At 43.9% G+C, this 15,000-nt stretch overlaps 3 protein-coding genes across 3 annotated transcripts in view; 1 reads left to right on the top strand and 2 right to left on the bottom strand.

Annotated features, from left to right (window-relative positions):
• Positions 1-2,647: 2,647 nt before the first annotated feature.
• Positions 2,648-6,537, top strand: si:dkey-160o24.3 (N-acetyllactosaminide beta-1,3-N-acetylglucosaminyltransferase 2). Its single transcript, XM_062549387.1, has 2 exons — positions 2,648-2,887; positions 3,539-6,537. Exon 2 carries the CDS (start codon positions 3,542-3,544, stop codon positions 5,060-5,062), a length of 1,521 nt encoding a protein of 506 aa, XP_062405371.1. The 5' UTR covers positions 2,648-2,887; positions 3,539-3,541; the 3' UTR covers positions 5,063-6,537.
• A 1,488-nt stretch (positions 6,538-8,025) lies between these two features.
• On the bottom strand, positions 8,026-11,495 carry eif1ad (eukaryotic translation initiation factor 1A domain containing). The gene is made up of 5 exons (XM_062549191.1): positions 11,355-11,495; positions 10,740-10,851; positions 10,377-10,485; positions 9,514-9,622; positions 8,026-9,036 (listed from the first exon to the last, which is right to left on the bottom strand). Exons 2-5 carry the CDS (start codon positions 10,824-10,826, stop codon positions 8,784-8,786), a joined length of 558 nt encoding a protein of 185 aa, XP_062405175.1. The 5' UTR covers positions 10,827-10,851; positions 11,355-11,495; the 3' UTR covers positions 8,026-8,783.
• A 634-nt stretch (positions 11,496-12,129) lies between these two features.
• Positions 12,130-15,000, bottom strand: part of ctsf (cathepsin F) — a 12,590-nt gene continuing 9,719 nt past the window's right edge. The window contains exons 13-14 of the mRNA XM_062549188.1: positions 14,125-14,183; positions 12,130-13,182 (exon numbers count right to left, since the gene is read on the bottom strand). Coding sequence (XP_062405172.1) covers positions 13,108-13,182; positions 14,125-14,183 — 134 coding nt within the window. The 3' untranslated portion in view covers positions 12,130-13,107. The remainder of the gene's footprint in view (positions 13,183-14,124; positions 14,184-15,000) is intronic.

The following is a 15,000-nucleotide window of genomic DNA, read 5'->3' as shown; positions in this document are numbered from 1 at the left end:
AATGAGTTTTTCTTAATCAGGTTTTGTCATCAGCAATGTTTTTGAGGTGGCAAAGACTGAAAGTAATCAAAATACCCATTTGATGTTAGAAAGGTGATTAGTTGATTAGACTGTGTGTTCAATAATTTTACCAATAAAGGGTAGATTGGGCATGGTTCTGTTTGATTAGCACGGGAGAACACAGTTATTCCTCTTGAGAAGGGTCTTTACCACAGCTGTTTTCAGGAGCAGCAATGAAATATTTTACAGTGTGATAGACAGCTATAAGTTGAAAAATAGTTTTGAAAAAATTGGTATAGGCAGTGTCAAGACATGTGAGAGAGCTCAGATTCTGTACATTTTTTAAGTGTTTTGTCATCTATCAAGCTGAACTCTGACACAAAGTTAAGTCTCTCTCCTTTGTAGCTGCATGGAATTCCCGGATGTTGAGTTTAGCTGTGTTGATTTTACCTTTGAAAAAAGATGCAAACTCATTGTGTATATTACTTGAGAGAAGTTCAAGTGCTAATGTGAGGGGGGATTTTTTTTTTATTTTCAACAGCAGTTCACCAAGAAATACTTTAGCTGTGTGTGTGTGTGTGTGTGTGTGTGTGTGTGTGTGTGTGTGTGTGTGTGTGTGTGTGTGTGTGTGTGTGTGTGTGTGTGTGTGTGTGTGTGTGTGTGTGTGTTAATTGTGCCCACTGACAGTAACTGGTATCCATGGTATCCCTATGACACGCCCAGCTGATACTCAAAGTTGCCCTAGAGATTGACTGGGACACACACACACACTCCCTCTGACTCTTGCTCTCCAGCACACACATTCTCTCCCTCTTTCAAATTCAAAGGGTTTTATTAGCATAAAAGACACAAAGCACTGTTAGCACAGACCATGAAAAGACAGTATCGGCACATAATATAAGGGTAAATAAATAATATATCAAGGAAAAATCAGTAAACAGTACAACTTTTCAGAAAATTAAACCTTTTCAATTTAAATTTACTGCATAATTTGTTATGATATAGATACCTGCCCCGAGCTTGGCTATGCTGATTTTTATTAAATATTATTTCAGACAGAAATTCCAGAAATTGTCATTTCCACAACTGAAAAAAAACATGTGTTCAACCAAAAATTGTAAAATTTTGGTAACTAAAAATATATTGGGTTACACATCACGCTTGCATCTTTCCAAATTGTAAATTGATGACCATTTGGTCAATTGATTGACCAAAACAATATTGTGGTTGTGGAAATGACATGTCCTTGCCGAGGCAACGGAGACCGATGTGGAAATGACGGTCACGGAAATTACATTTTCCCCATTACATTTTCTCATGTTTGACTAGCCTTTTAGTGTTATACTGTATTTTAGAGTTAGCATTAAAAAATCTCTTATTACACCTAATAAAATTGTAAAATCCAGACATGTTTCCATCAGAATGAATTATGAGTGGTTCAGAAACTACATACAATATACATACTCGCAGTATTTCTCATATTCACCTTGATCTCCAATTTATTAACCTCTGCTAGGACCATTCCTTCATTCAGGCATGATGTTCCCTCTGGAGTGTCAGATTCTATGGTTACTGAGAATACAAATCTAGAACACTGAGCCTGAGCCTGAGATTGCATTAAACGCAGAGTTGTGGAAATGATGGTGAACCCAAAGGACAAGTGTTCAACATGTTTAAATATGCCAAATTGAAAAGAAATATATAAACAAATATCATGTTCATGTTCGAAGGTCCAAAGTTAGGGACAGATGCAAAATAATATATATATATATATATATATATATATATATATATATATATAGGCTATATATATATATATATATATATATATATATATATATATATATATATATATATAATATTTTTAAAAAATGTCAGAAAAAATGACCATAGTTGGAGAATGTGTGCGTATGTGTGTTTTCACATTACGAAAACCTGACCACAAACTTGCCACTATACTGACCCCCTTTTGTGAAAGAGATGTAGCCTAGACAATATGAATCTTATATCTAGACTCAAGAGGAGAACAAATGCTGTCACATATCTTTATGCCTTACTTTCTCCATGAAGATAGTGCGGAATCCCAGAGAATGCTTATTTTAGAGAAAACGGGGAAAAAAGGAAAAAAGAAAAAAAAGCCATAGAAAACACCTAAACACGTAATAAAATGGATTTGTTAGCCTATGTATTTGTTGCTTTTATTAGAGAATACTAGTAAGGAAATCATTGGGACATGTCAATTTGATCCAAAACAGAAATCACACATGTAACAGGCTTTACGCATCAAGTAGGCCCTACCCATTATCGCTTTATTGCTCTCGCCTGTTCAATGATAGCGGCAACTTGTTATCATTAACGCACTGACGGTCAGAAGGTTATACAGTCGCTGTGCTAGGTGTGGCCAGATCAATGCTTTTCACGGCTGGTGAACCTGCTGTTCTTGTTCGCTCTCCCACCTGGAAGATGCCCATCTGCATTCCTAAGAAACTCAGAGAATATGAATTTCCATGTCAACGCTGTCACTCATTTCCCCTCTGCCGACGGATGGAGACGTCGGAAGACTGGGAGGTGGGTGTGTTAAGGCTTTTCTGGTCTCTTGATACTGCAGGTGTGCGCGTCTGTAAACTGTTCAGTTGAAGTATGAGCTTGTCTGCATGACATATTGTGCGATCTCAGGATCTAGACAACACCGAAGGTGTTACAATGTAAATAAGGCTTTAAATGTTTAGTCTAACTAATTTAAAATGTTTATAGTCTAAATTGCCACGATTTTGTCCGTCGTTTTGGGACTTGACCGACAAACCGATGAACGGAGAAAGTTTTTGATTTGTCAAACATCTACAGCGAATCAACAGATACGTTTTCTTCAGTCAACACATAAACTGAGGTAAGTAGGTAGTATAGGTAGCCTATAGGCCTATTATTTTTGGCGTAATTTGAATTGTGCTAAACTCGCATGAAATAATTCCTCTGGTGAGAATGCGTGTTGTAAGTGTGTACATCATGTCCTGTCCTCTTCCTCTTTGCGCTCCCTGCGCTATTTGCGTGACGGACCACTCAATTGAGCATTACGCGTAAATCATTTTGATATTCAGCGCAATCGATAAAGCCATTAAATACTGTGGTGTGTGGCCTGTGACCCAGATAGCAAGACGGGAACTGTTCGTTTATTGTTGAGAGTATACTACTATTAAATGATCAGAGCAAGGAGCCCCAGCGCGGTAGCTTCCATTAGTTAGTGTTTTGCCTTAAAAAAAGGAAAATATTGTATTGTAAAGAAGTGAAATAGATCGAGACTGAGTGTGCGGCAACATAATCCTTTTCTATAAGTTTCGTCCTGTGTCAGCACCTCTAAGGGTGTGCATTTTTTCATCATAAAGAAGTGAAATAGTCCATGGATACTGAGTTGTATGTTACGTGGCAAATACTCTTATAGAAAATATGACGAAGTGTGAAGTAGGACATACTGTATATGAATGTGAAAATGATGTGTGCTTATTTGGTCATCTCTCTCCTCCTTCAACTGTCCCCTCTCCAGAGTATGTCCCCCAGCGCTACTCTCCGCAGGGTCCTGTTCTGGGTGTGCGTGCCTTGCTTTGTGATGGGTGGGCTCATGGTCTACGTCACCCTTGCCGTGTGCCTGTCCATGAGCCCGTCCACGACGCACAGACTCCATCATCTACAGCGCGTGAAGTTCACCGCCCCGGGCGCCACGGCGAGGCTGGGGTACGCTGCCCAGCCCCGGGGGCCCTTCTGGAGGGGTGACATGGACGCCAACAAGACTGGACTGTGGAACCGGCTGCAGTACAAACTGGACCTGCGGAACAGCCACGTCTTACGCTCAGTCAAGGTCAAAGGGCCGCCGGGCGTCCAGAGACTGACCTCTGCGTCGGAGAGCGGCAGGGCCAACGCAGAGGTCAAGGGTCGGCTCTGCGCCTTTAACCAGACCTCTGTGGAGACGGCACTGCCGGAGTTCCAGACGCTTCCGCTGCACATCAGGGAGTTCATCCTGCGCATGTTCTGCCGGGACTTCCGTCTCCTCATCGACCAGCCGCGCCTGTGTGCAGCGGGGGCGCCCAGGGGGAGCAAGGAGACGCCCTTCCTGCTGCTGGCCATCAAGAGCCGGGACGAGCACCGCGACCAGCGGCAGGTGATCCGGGACACCTGGGGCCAGCAGGGCCAGGTGCGGGGCAGGAGCGGCGCGGGCGGCCTGGTCCGCAGGCTCTTCCTGCTGGGGAGAGGACGAGGCGGCGACGGGAGGCTCAACCGCACGCTGGAGGAGCAGCTGAAGCAGGAGAACGAGCGGCACGGGGACCTCCTGCGCTGGGACTTCGCCGACGCCTTCTTCAACCTCACCCTGAAGGACGTGCTGTTCTGGGGCTGGCTGGCACGCCGCTGCCCCGACGCCCGCTTCGTCTTCAAGGGCGACGACGACGTCTTCGTCAGGACGCCCGCGCTGCTGGACTACCTGCAGGCGCAGCTGGACGCCGAGGGCGCCAAAGCGGCGCGAGGCCTGAAGGCCGACCCGACCCTGCGGGACTTCGTGGCGGGCGACGTGATCCCGCTGGCCAGGCCGATACTCTCCGCCGACGTGAAGTACTACATCCCCGCGCTCCTGTACACGGGCAAGTACCCCACCTACGCGGGCGGGGGAGGGGTGGTGTACTCGGGCGCGCTGGCCCTGCGACTGCGCGAGGTGTCTCGGAGGGTGGCGCTGTTCCCCATCGACGACGTCTACGTGGGCATGTGCCTGGAGCGGCTCGGCGTGGTGCCCAAGCACGAGCCCGCCTTCCTCACGTTCGACTTCCCCGAGGGCGAGGAGGAGGACAACCCCTGCGCCTACCACACCATCCTGCTCGTCCACAAGCGCAGTCCCGAGGCCGTGCGGAGGCTGTGGGCGGAGGACCTCGAGCCTCCGCCCGACTGCCTCAACGCCACCCTCAGAGTGGACCCCACAGCAGCGCCCAAACGTGCGCCCAAACGTGCACCCAAACGTGCGGCACAGAAACGAGGACAAGCGAAGGAGGGTCCGAGGGAGATGGACATCATGGACTTAATGTGAGGCCGGCTCTCAGGAGACTTCGCTACCTCATTTTATACGCTTCAGCTCTTGACCTGCTGATGATGGCTGAGGCATCATTCATGTTGTTTCAGAGACGTGATGGGAATTATTTTTAGCCCTTTTTTTTTAAAGACAATTCCTCAAAATTGATGGCAGCTTCTTGAAGTTAAAGTTGAACCTTCTCAGGTTTTCTCATTCCTCTCTGACAGTAAGCGAGGTTTCAGAGCTGGCCGTCTCTGTGCCCCCTTAGTGTGACCACTACATAGGCCACGTAGCTATGCTTTTCTTCAGTTAGTTAGGCTACATGCAGCGTGCACTATATCTCTCACACTCACTCTCTCTTGGAGTGCTCTGTTTGATCAGAGCAATCCAAGATCAAACAGATCAGCTCGGCGTTCTCTATACTGTAGGTTAGCAGTATCAACAGCACAGCACCAATGAAGTTAAATAGGCTACTCATGCATGCAACGCAAATGTACTAGTTTGTTCTTATCACAACAATCAACAATCAGCCAGTCGCGGAGATCAAATGCGTAAAAAGGCAAAGCAGTTTTACCTACTGTAGCAGTATGTAGGACCCTTACATGGTATAGGCCTAATGCTAGAACACAGCTGGGTCTCTAGCCGCAGTCGCAGTTAACATTAGGATATCAATTCATAAACTGTGACATTAAATATTCGCACCACCCTCCCAATAATACTTGTGCCCCCTTGACATTTGCAAATACCCCCTCTCTCACCATACTTTGCGGCCGGGTATTGCTTTTGAAGAATCTTGGGCTTTGGGAAACACTAATTTTCACCATTTTCTTGCATTTCTATTGATAAAACAACTATTCGATTTATCAAGAAAATAATCCACCTGGTAATGGACTGTAGGAATAATAGCTTGTCGCAACCCTGCCGTGGGATACGGCTCTCTACTGTCACCATGGAATAAATAGATTAGACAGTCTATTATCTGGGTGGTTCCACAATAAAACATGTCCTGGGCCAATTGAAAACACTGCATAAACCTAAACAAGTTTGCTTTTTGATAAGGATCAGAATTCACAGGTGTGTGTATGACTTTAGTGTGAGTGTGTGGAGGGGGGCGCAAGCAGTGTTTCAACATAATTTCTCGTTAAACTGGTTTACAGGAAACACTATCATGTCGCACCTTAGACATCTGAAGAATTCTGCAGTTACTTACACAAGGAATTTAAAAACTGAAGCTCACATACACATACAGGCACCCATAAACACACTCAGAGAAAATGTGAACAAGCCTTCAGTACTCTAAATAGCCTCAACTTCCTCCTAGAACTCATAGGTCATTGATAACCAGGTTATGTGCAAGGGGGAAGCTGTGACTTCCTTTCTATGTACAGTATACTGTAGAGAGGGATTCATGTTTTTTTTTTATACTATGTATTATACTTTGTAGAGTCATTCATTTTTTTTGTTTGTTTTTGTTTAAAGACTGTGAAACTGTTTGCAATATGTCTTCTATTGTAAGAATCTATTCATTGTCTATTGATAATCTATTGTAAATGAATCCACTGAATTCCTATTGTGGAAATGTTGTGCAGTGTTGCTGTAACTGATAGAGGTGAAGTCTCTTCAGCTGATTCTTGAGCTCAGAGCAGTGTTGGAGCCCATAGATTACTGTGCCATAGTCATCATCAAGGTGATCTGCACGCCATTCGAAATACGAAGGGTTGGTGATTTCCACTGGAATGTGTTTTCTGTTTTTAGAAGTGGGAAAGCCTCAGCTAGGGTTGCTTGCCGTACAGCCTCTCATTATTAGTCGAGTTTCTACCACTGGGGCCAGTGACACATAGCAGGGCTTTCTTCAGGTGGACAAGGCCAATGACCTGAGGCCTCAAACTGCAAGAACAGAAACTGACCCATGCCAGATGAGGACAGGGACTTCACTCCCCCACCCCACTGCCCACTGGCTAACCGGGGGGAGGACTCAGATGCTGAAGTGCTGTCTGGTGACTCTGGTCTTTGGACTCGATTGCCTTGCTGTCGCCAGGTGCTTTGATTATTGATCATTATTATGGGGTCCAGTAAACAGATTACAGGTACGTTTTTCCATGGTGTCAAACCATGGTCCAAAGGTCACAGAAATAGTCAAGTTTAGAGGGGAGTGTGTTTGTTTAGACTGCAAGATAAGGTGTAATGACTTCTCGAAATGCCCTTCCCACTTTGCAGTCATCATTAGTCTCACTTTGCCTTTCATCCAGTGGCAGAATCACCACACACTGGAAAACTGACCAGCAACAATTTCCCAGTTTACACTGGTTAAGGATAAAGATGGCTGTCTACTCTAGTTAAGGGTGAAGATGGCTGTCCCAGTTTACACTGGTGAAAGGTGAAGATGGCTGTCTACTCTAGTTAAGGGTGAAGATGGCTGTCCCAGTTTACACTGGTTAAGGGTGAGGAGACGTGTGGCACTACCTAACATGACAAACCCCCCCCCCCCCCCCCTGTCCCTTTGGTATATTAGCACACCTTAATAACCCCTTAATGACTACGAGCAAACCAGTGCATTGAAACGTCAGTCGATTGTGCACCATAATAAAACAAGCTTAAAAGTTCTCAGAGTGCTCCGGTCGTCCTGGGGTCTAGTCTCTTCCAAGTAGCCCAGCCAGCTTCTCTGATCCTGTGGTCCTGGACTGTGAGCACCAAAAAGGCTCGAGCACAAGTGACACCCTCCTTACATGAATGACTTGTTTTGTACTTTTCTTGTTGCAATTGCTACCTATTGTAGCCTACTTGTAATCTCATCATGTGAGAAATAACACATACTGAAGTGTATGGTAAGTGCTTTACATGCTAGAATATGCCCAAAAGGGTTTAAGTCAAAAGTAGCAAATAAAGATTACATTTCTTCATTCTGTCTTTTAAATATGAGAATGATAAAAACACAGGCTGACGGTCAGACACGATCATAATATAATGACTTGGCAACCGAATAACACAAAAAATATTTTATTACACATCATATTTACAATAATTATTTTACAAGCCTTCCATTATTTATTTTGCATCAATATGCTATCTTACAACTTAATAACCCTTGATGGATTACCAAGATGATATGACACTTCTGTAGCTTGTTAGCTATTGTGTATGAAATCAATCTCTGAATTAGAGTGTCTTTTTTAGTCTAGACCCTACTTTCAAGAATTGTTTTGTTGACAAATTGGTGGCTTCAGTTTTACAGAATAATTCCATCTAGTGACTAATAATGTTCAACACTGGTGAATCCAGAAAAGTCAGGTGCTTGCCATCGCCAGGCAAAACTTGTTCTACAGTAGGTCAGGTTTCTCCAAGAACCCAACAGCCAAACAACCTGCCCAACAACTTAGAATTGTCAAAGCATTGATGACCGAGTTGCTGCAAAACACAACTGACTGACCGATTACAGATGACCATCAGTGTGATTAAATTGTAACCTCAAGAGGATAAGAGAGTGCCACCTAGTGGTCTGGCCATAATGTTGAACACATTCTCTAGTGAGATCATACCCATCTCCTGCAGTAATGTTGTTATCATCTGTTATCATACAACTTTACAAGCACATAACTTTAATGTCTTTCCTTGTTCCTGTGGTAAGTTAGCTGATTGGTCTGTTTGCAACATGAAATGTAGTTGGACATTTTGAGAAGATAAGAGGTGATGTCCAAGTGGTGCTTGTGTGTTGCCACAACAACACACATACACACACACCCTACACACTGTTCTTGTCACCCTCCTCTTCCTCATCTACATTCTCTTCATCCTCATCATCAGACTCCTCCTCGTCCTCTGTATCTTCCTCGCTCTCTGTGTAGTGATAGTTTGTGCGGTTAGTGTTGACGAAGAGGTCGCTGTCGTCCTCCTCGGACTCACTGTCGTCCTCCTCTTTCTCCTCTCCTCCATCCTTCCGCTGCGGTCCATCCATTCTTTCTTCTGATGTACGGTTGTCCTGGAAACCCTTGGGCCTGGACAAGACAAATAAAAGCTAAAAATTAACTGCTGGTACAAACAGTATGTATGGGTGTAGATGTGGGTATGTGTGTAAGTGTGTGGGAATAGGTGTGTGTATGGGTGTAGGTATGTGTGTACTGTATGGGTGTAGGTATGTGTGTATGGATGTGGGTATGGGCATGTGTGTATGGCCTATCTCGGGTATTAGTTCAGTTGCTTTGGAGAGGATTGTCAGGTAAATGACAAGTAGTGCGATGGCTTCTGTTAAGTGCTGTCTCTCTATGGGTAAGGCATGGATATGTCTACAAATGTGTGTGAGAAGGACTGCTTTGGTGGAGGTGGTTTGTGACACTGTGATGAAATACCTTGAGGATGAACAACTACCAATACTTACTAACGGTCCTAACAACTCAAAAACACAATGAAATGACAGTGATCCATTGTTGTGGTACAATTAATAATTACAAGTGAAAAGATCAGTGTGCACTCACCACATCCCAAGCTTCTTCAGGTGATGGATGTGATCTCGGTACAGGATGAAGCTGATCTCCCCCTTCACCTTATCCCCCTCCTCAATTGGGTCCACTATCACATAATCACCTACGGAGAAACACACACACACACTCTTGAGACACAGGAAGTGTGACATCATGATAAGTCTAAAATACTCACGGTAATGTAGTGATCATAGTGCAGTAAGGCTACAGATAAAACCTTAATACGCAATATGGAATCAGCTTGTTGTGGATCATGGTAGATGAGCTAATGGTGAAAAGAGAGGCGGCAACTTTTTGAGCAATGCTACAACACAATGCTACCACACAGTGCTACGACACAGTGCTACGACACAGTGCTACAACACCGTGCTACAACACAATGCTGCAACACAGTGCTACGACACAGTGCTACAACACCGTGCTACAACACTGCAACACCGTGCTACAACACAATGCTACGACACAGTGCTACAACACAGTGCTACAACACAGTGCTAACAACACAGTGCTACAACACAATGCTGCTGACAATGTGCCTACTGGTGATTTGAGTTCAAATATTAGTGGGCCATAATACACTGAGGACAGTTGGAACCACAATACACTGAGGACATTTGACCAGCAACATTGTCCACAAAGTTGCCTTGTGTGCCATTAGTTTAACACAGTTTCAGAGTCATGCTGGACCATAACTGGATGCACCTTTATGGACAGAGCCTTATCAGGATCTCCCACAGAAGCCACTAGTGTTTGATATGCTATCAACATGATAAGAAAGTCATAGCTGATAGCAATCAGCATCATATGGGTTAGGGAAGCAGATAAGAGTGATGAGGTAATGATGTCATATCCTGTACCTCTCTTGATCCAGATGTTCTTCCGGAACTTTGTGGGCATGCTCACAAGAAACTTCTCGCCCTCAGATGTCACAGCCTCATGCAAATTGTTGCCAGGGCTACTGACAACCTGCTCAGACAAACAGCACAATGAGAGGAATCAGAGACGGTGCACGTACACACGTACACCCACACACACACAATCAAACACACTTTCTCTGTGTCTGTCAATACATGCAAAGTCATTACATCAGAACCTGATAGAGTGAGGGTAAAAGCAAAGGTACAGCATTTTAACTTTAGATTTTACATCATAATTGACCCATTCCTTGACGTGTACACATAACAGGTAGGCAACAATAACGTTATTGGTTGTGTTCTCACCCTCACAATCTGCTGGTTTTCAGTCGGGGTGACGTAATCCCCGAGCACCTCCTTAACGACGTGTTTGCGTTTAGTGGCTTGGGACATTGTGAATGTCTCAATTCGTCTCCAGCTGCGACAGGGTCAGGACAAAAGCAATTACTACACATTCAATTACAGATAGCCCGTCTTTAACGGCCTTTGGTCAGATCAGATGCGCATCTCGAATGTTCTAGATCAGATCACTAACTTTGATCAAGCCATAAACGCAATGCTTTCACCCGGAGTAGGCTATCTATGGCTAGTCTGGTACTATATGGAGCAACAATCATCCCAGATAGATTGTTGTTACGTTATTGACTCCCTAGTACTCCTAGTTGGACCCTAACGTTAACTGTTGTAGGACTCGTGCATTGTTAATATAAGTGCATCTAACCTACCGATTCATGTTATATAATTTCAGAGTGTTTAGTCTAAGGCATATATATTGTGAAACACCAGTATATAGTTATGCAATTCTGAGGAGTTTTATTTACCTAGGCAAGAGATACGATTACCCGTGAGTAAGCTAGCTACCAGCTAACACAATAAAGATCGTATCCCCAGCTTTGTGCGGTAAACATGAAGATCACACACCTTGGTAATGTAGATGAAATGTCGTTGCAAGTGGCGATTTAATCTTCAATAGGTAGTACATGGAGTAGGTTAAGAAACCTTGCAAAGAAAATGTGTTGTCAAAGCTCGAAAATCCAGCGACACAGTCACACGTGCAGAACTTCCTGCTTGTTTCGCAGTTTATCAGCAGCGATAGCATTATGGGTAATGTAGTCCGCTCATAGAAAGGCAACGTGAACACTGAACAGTGAACACAACGGGAAAATAATCTTATAGGCTTAGTGTAAACTAAATATTATAGTGATCGTTTCCTATAATATCTAGTAATCCCATTAGTATGGACATATTATAGAAGTAGGCTACTAAGACTGAACGAATAGGCTAGGAATACTAAATGGCAAAGGTTTACAGCATGGCCTATATATGCAACTATCTAGTATTACTAGTTATAAGGGAACAGAAATGAATGAATAGTAAGCTAGAACATTTTTCTAAATAATACTTAAAGTAACAACACATTTGGCTCATAATACTGTCATGTAGCCTATTGATCTGTTTCTAGTTCCAATTAGACTTTTCTCTCCAAACTTATTCAAATACCAGTTAAAGTTTGATTTGGCCAAATTTGTTTTTATGAACAACGAATGAATCAAACAAATAATCTGCTACACACACACATATTCTTGGCCTCAAAGCTCTTCAGTTTATTTCAATGCATTCAGGCACGTTTGTAATCACAAGGGCCCAAATCATAATCACGCGCGCAACCTTAAAATGAAGCACACAGACCACTGGAGGGGAGCAGAGTTTTATTACCTTTCAGACACAAGGCTACTGGACATGATGTACAAATGGCGCAAAAAGTGTTCTTTTCAGTTTTCAGATGTGTGTTACTTACTCCCTGTGCCCAACTCAAGGTCTGCCTCAAAAGTAGCACTTAAAGTCAGTATGTGTGTGTGTGTGTGTGTGTGTGTTTGTGTGAACTTGCTAGCTAGCTCAGAGGTATAAAGAAATAACGGAATGATTTCTATGAGTATTTTTATGTAACGTAAAGACAACACTGATATCAGAAACAAAGTAAATTCTGCAGTTGCAGACCTCTTTGTATTACTGTCCCTTATAATGCCTCAAGGACCTAGTATGACACATAACAAACAAACATGTTGCAGAAAACCCCTCTTTTCACTTGGGTGAATACATATGATCACCACATCACTGCAGTAGTTTCTAGGGGAAAAGCATTTTAAAACATTTATGATGTTATACCGATTAGATTAAATTAAAACTTAGCAACTTCAAACTTCAAACACAAGTGAGGCTTAGGTAAAACTATTCACATAATCAGACACAAAATACAGCAGGTTTCTTAGTGTTAACGGATAGGAGATCCTAACTTGACACATGTGCAACCTATGTGTGAAAGAGCGGGCTTTAGGACCTGTGGTGTGTGCAGAGGAAATCGCACCCCAGGTCAGTCTTCAGGTGAGAACTCAGGTAAGTCCTCAGGTAAGATGTCTAGAGGTAGGGCCTGATCGGGGTGTGTAATTTGAGTGTAACGGTTTTGTGTTCTATTTGGGTGGAGGCATTCATGTCTTACAGTACCGCCACCCAACACGCTTCACAATGGATAGCATTATGTCAGAGATCAACATATGTGTGCTGTGTATGCATGTCTGTGTCTGTATGTTTTCGTGTGTGTGTGTGTGTGTGTGTGTGTGTGTGTGTGTGTGTGTGTGTGTGTGTGTGTGTGTGTGTGTGTGTGTGTGTGTGTGTTCTAGTTGACCACCGCAGAGGAGCACATTTTGTCGATGCCACACAACCCTTTTCCGCGATACAGGTAGTAGTAGCCCTGTAAGACACAATGGAAAACACAACAAGTCTCAATGCCACACAACATCACTTCTTTATTCACTCACACATCATCCTGGCTCAGCGAGCGGTGACCTCCATAAATAAGGAACTGCAGTTGCACTCTGACCTGACACTGGATAGATTTACATGCTGAGCCAGACACAGCTGTAGAGATGAATGGACAAACAGTGGCACTGTAGCAAATGCAGGAAAAGTCAGGGCCGGATTATGGAATCTCAGAAAAGAAAATAGCTGTTTTGCTTCAGGCTCAAGCAGGATGTTTGGTATGCAACCAGTCCGCATTCCCCAGTAATCCCCGCATTCCAGTGTCATTCATGTGTCAGATGCCTGACATCTCTCACACCTGTCAAATGGCGACAACCTCAATATGGGTTTATCTGTGATCTCTGTAGTCCTCCTGGATGAATAGTATGAGGTGCAAGCTTACTTTCTGGAGCAGGCCCATGTGCTAATCCAGACTTGTGTACCGTTAGCTAGCTGGTGCAATAACAGTGCAGAATGTAGTAAACATCCCTCCCAATGCCTTATGAGGCCTGCTAGTACGAGATGCTAGCACCAACAGGTCTTTGCTCCCTTGCTAACACGCTAGCCTCCTAGACTGAGGTGCTGTAAACTGCAGGTTGGCGTCTGGGCCGGGGCATAGACTAGCAAGCTCAGTCAATGCAGGTCACAGTGGCCCAGGTAGGTGACCCAGGTGGGGCTGAGGTTTAGGGGGGTTGAGTGTAACGGTAGATAGTTGATACGACAGGTGAACACTCTCTGAGGGTGAACATATGTACAAACACACTCATAGTGAGAACATACTGTATGTACAATCATGGTGTCCTGGTACAGGAAGTAAGACAACAGGTGGGACACCATTTAACAGTGACAGGGGGGAAACCATTTAACAGTAAAGGGGGGGGGGCATTTCTCTCACCTGCTCTCCGTAGTCCTCGCCCCAGCTGTTCTTAATGGCCCAGAATGGGACTCCCTTACCTGTCCACAGCACACACAGAGCAGGAGATAGAATTAGCAGAGGAGAGAGAGAGATGGAACAGTAAAGAGGGAATCAACGGCAGAGAGAGAGAATGAATAGGCAAGAGAGAGAGAGAGAGAATGAACAGCAGGAGAGAGAGAGAGAATGAACAGCAGGAGAGAGAATGAGGGGATAAGTCCAGTCCAGGGTCTACAATGAGGTGCAGTGTATATGTAGTAGAAATATTGTATAATTTACTTTAAACATGAACAGAGGTATAAAGAAATAACGGAATGATTTGATGCATGAACATCAGCTTCTGATCACGCCAAAACTTGTCAACCAACTACTTATGTGACCTTTTGAACATATGTTAATGATGCAACTGCCTTGTGACCGTGTGACTGATCATTGTTGATGAGGCCTTTCTTCTTGATTGAATCAAGGCCTTGAGGCAAGGTCTTTAAATGTAAAGAGAATACACAGTGCAAGAGACCCAAGTAGGCCATCGCCCTAAGTGGTGTGCTGAGCTGGGTCTCCGGCCCGCTGTACAGTCTTGAACTGTTGTTAGCTAATAAATGTCTTACAATGTTTTATAATCTCTGAAACTGCTTTTGTCTGCTTGATACTGAATTTTCTCACTTCATATACATGGGACACGGGTAATTTATATGACACCTTTGAAACGAGCCCGCCAAACATTATCGTCTGATCACATGGACACACTCTTATCACTACTATACACATGGCTGCATATTTTCACACACGGGGTAACAGAAAGAGTCACACAAAGAGCTGTCACATGTAGACATATTATTATCAGTGAGCTGATACGGC

The sequence above is a fragment of the Sardina pilchardus genome, chromosome 11 (assembly GCF_963854185.1).
Source record: "Sardina pilchardus chromosome 11, fSarPil1.1, whole genome shotgun sequence".
Taxonomy (NCBI): domain Eukaryota; kingdom Metazoa; phylum Chordata; class Actinopteri; order Clupeiformes; family Clupeidae; genus Sardina; species Sardina pilchardus.
Note: the sequence above shows the minus strand (reverse complement) of the source record. Positions and strands in the feature narration are given on the sequence as shown.

Excerpts from the sequence above, each read along its gene's own strand:
- eif1ad (XM_062549191.1), bottom strand. The coding sequence starts at position 10,826 with ATGTCCCAAGCCACTAAACGCAAACACGTCGTTAAGGAGGTGCTCGGG. Across the intron at positions 10,486-10,739 it reads AAAACCAGCAGATTGTGAGG|GTTGTCAGTAGCCCTGGCAA; the intron begins GTGAGAACACAA and ends TTGTCTGAGCAG. Across the intron at positions 9,623-10,376 it reads GAACATCTGGATCAAGAGAG|GTGATTATGTGATAGTGGAC; the intron begins GTACAGGATATG and ends GTTTCTCCGTAG.
- si:dkey-160o24.3 (XM_062549387.1), top strand. The coding sequence starts at position 3,542 with ATGTCCCCCAGCGCTACTCTCCGCAGGGTCCTGTTCTGGGTGTGCGTG.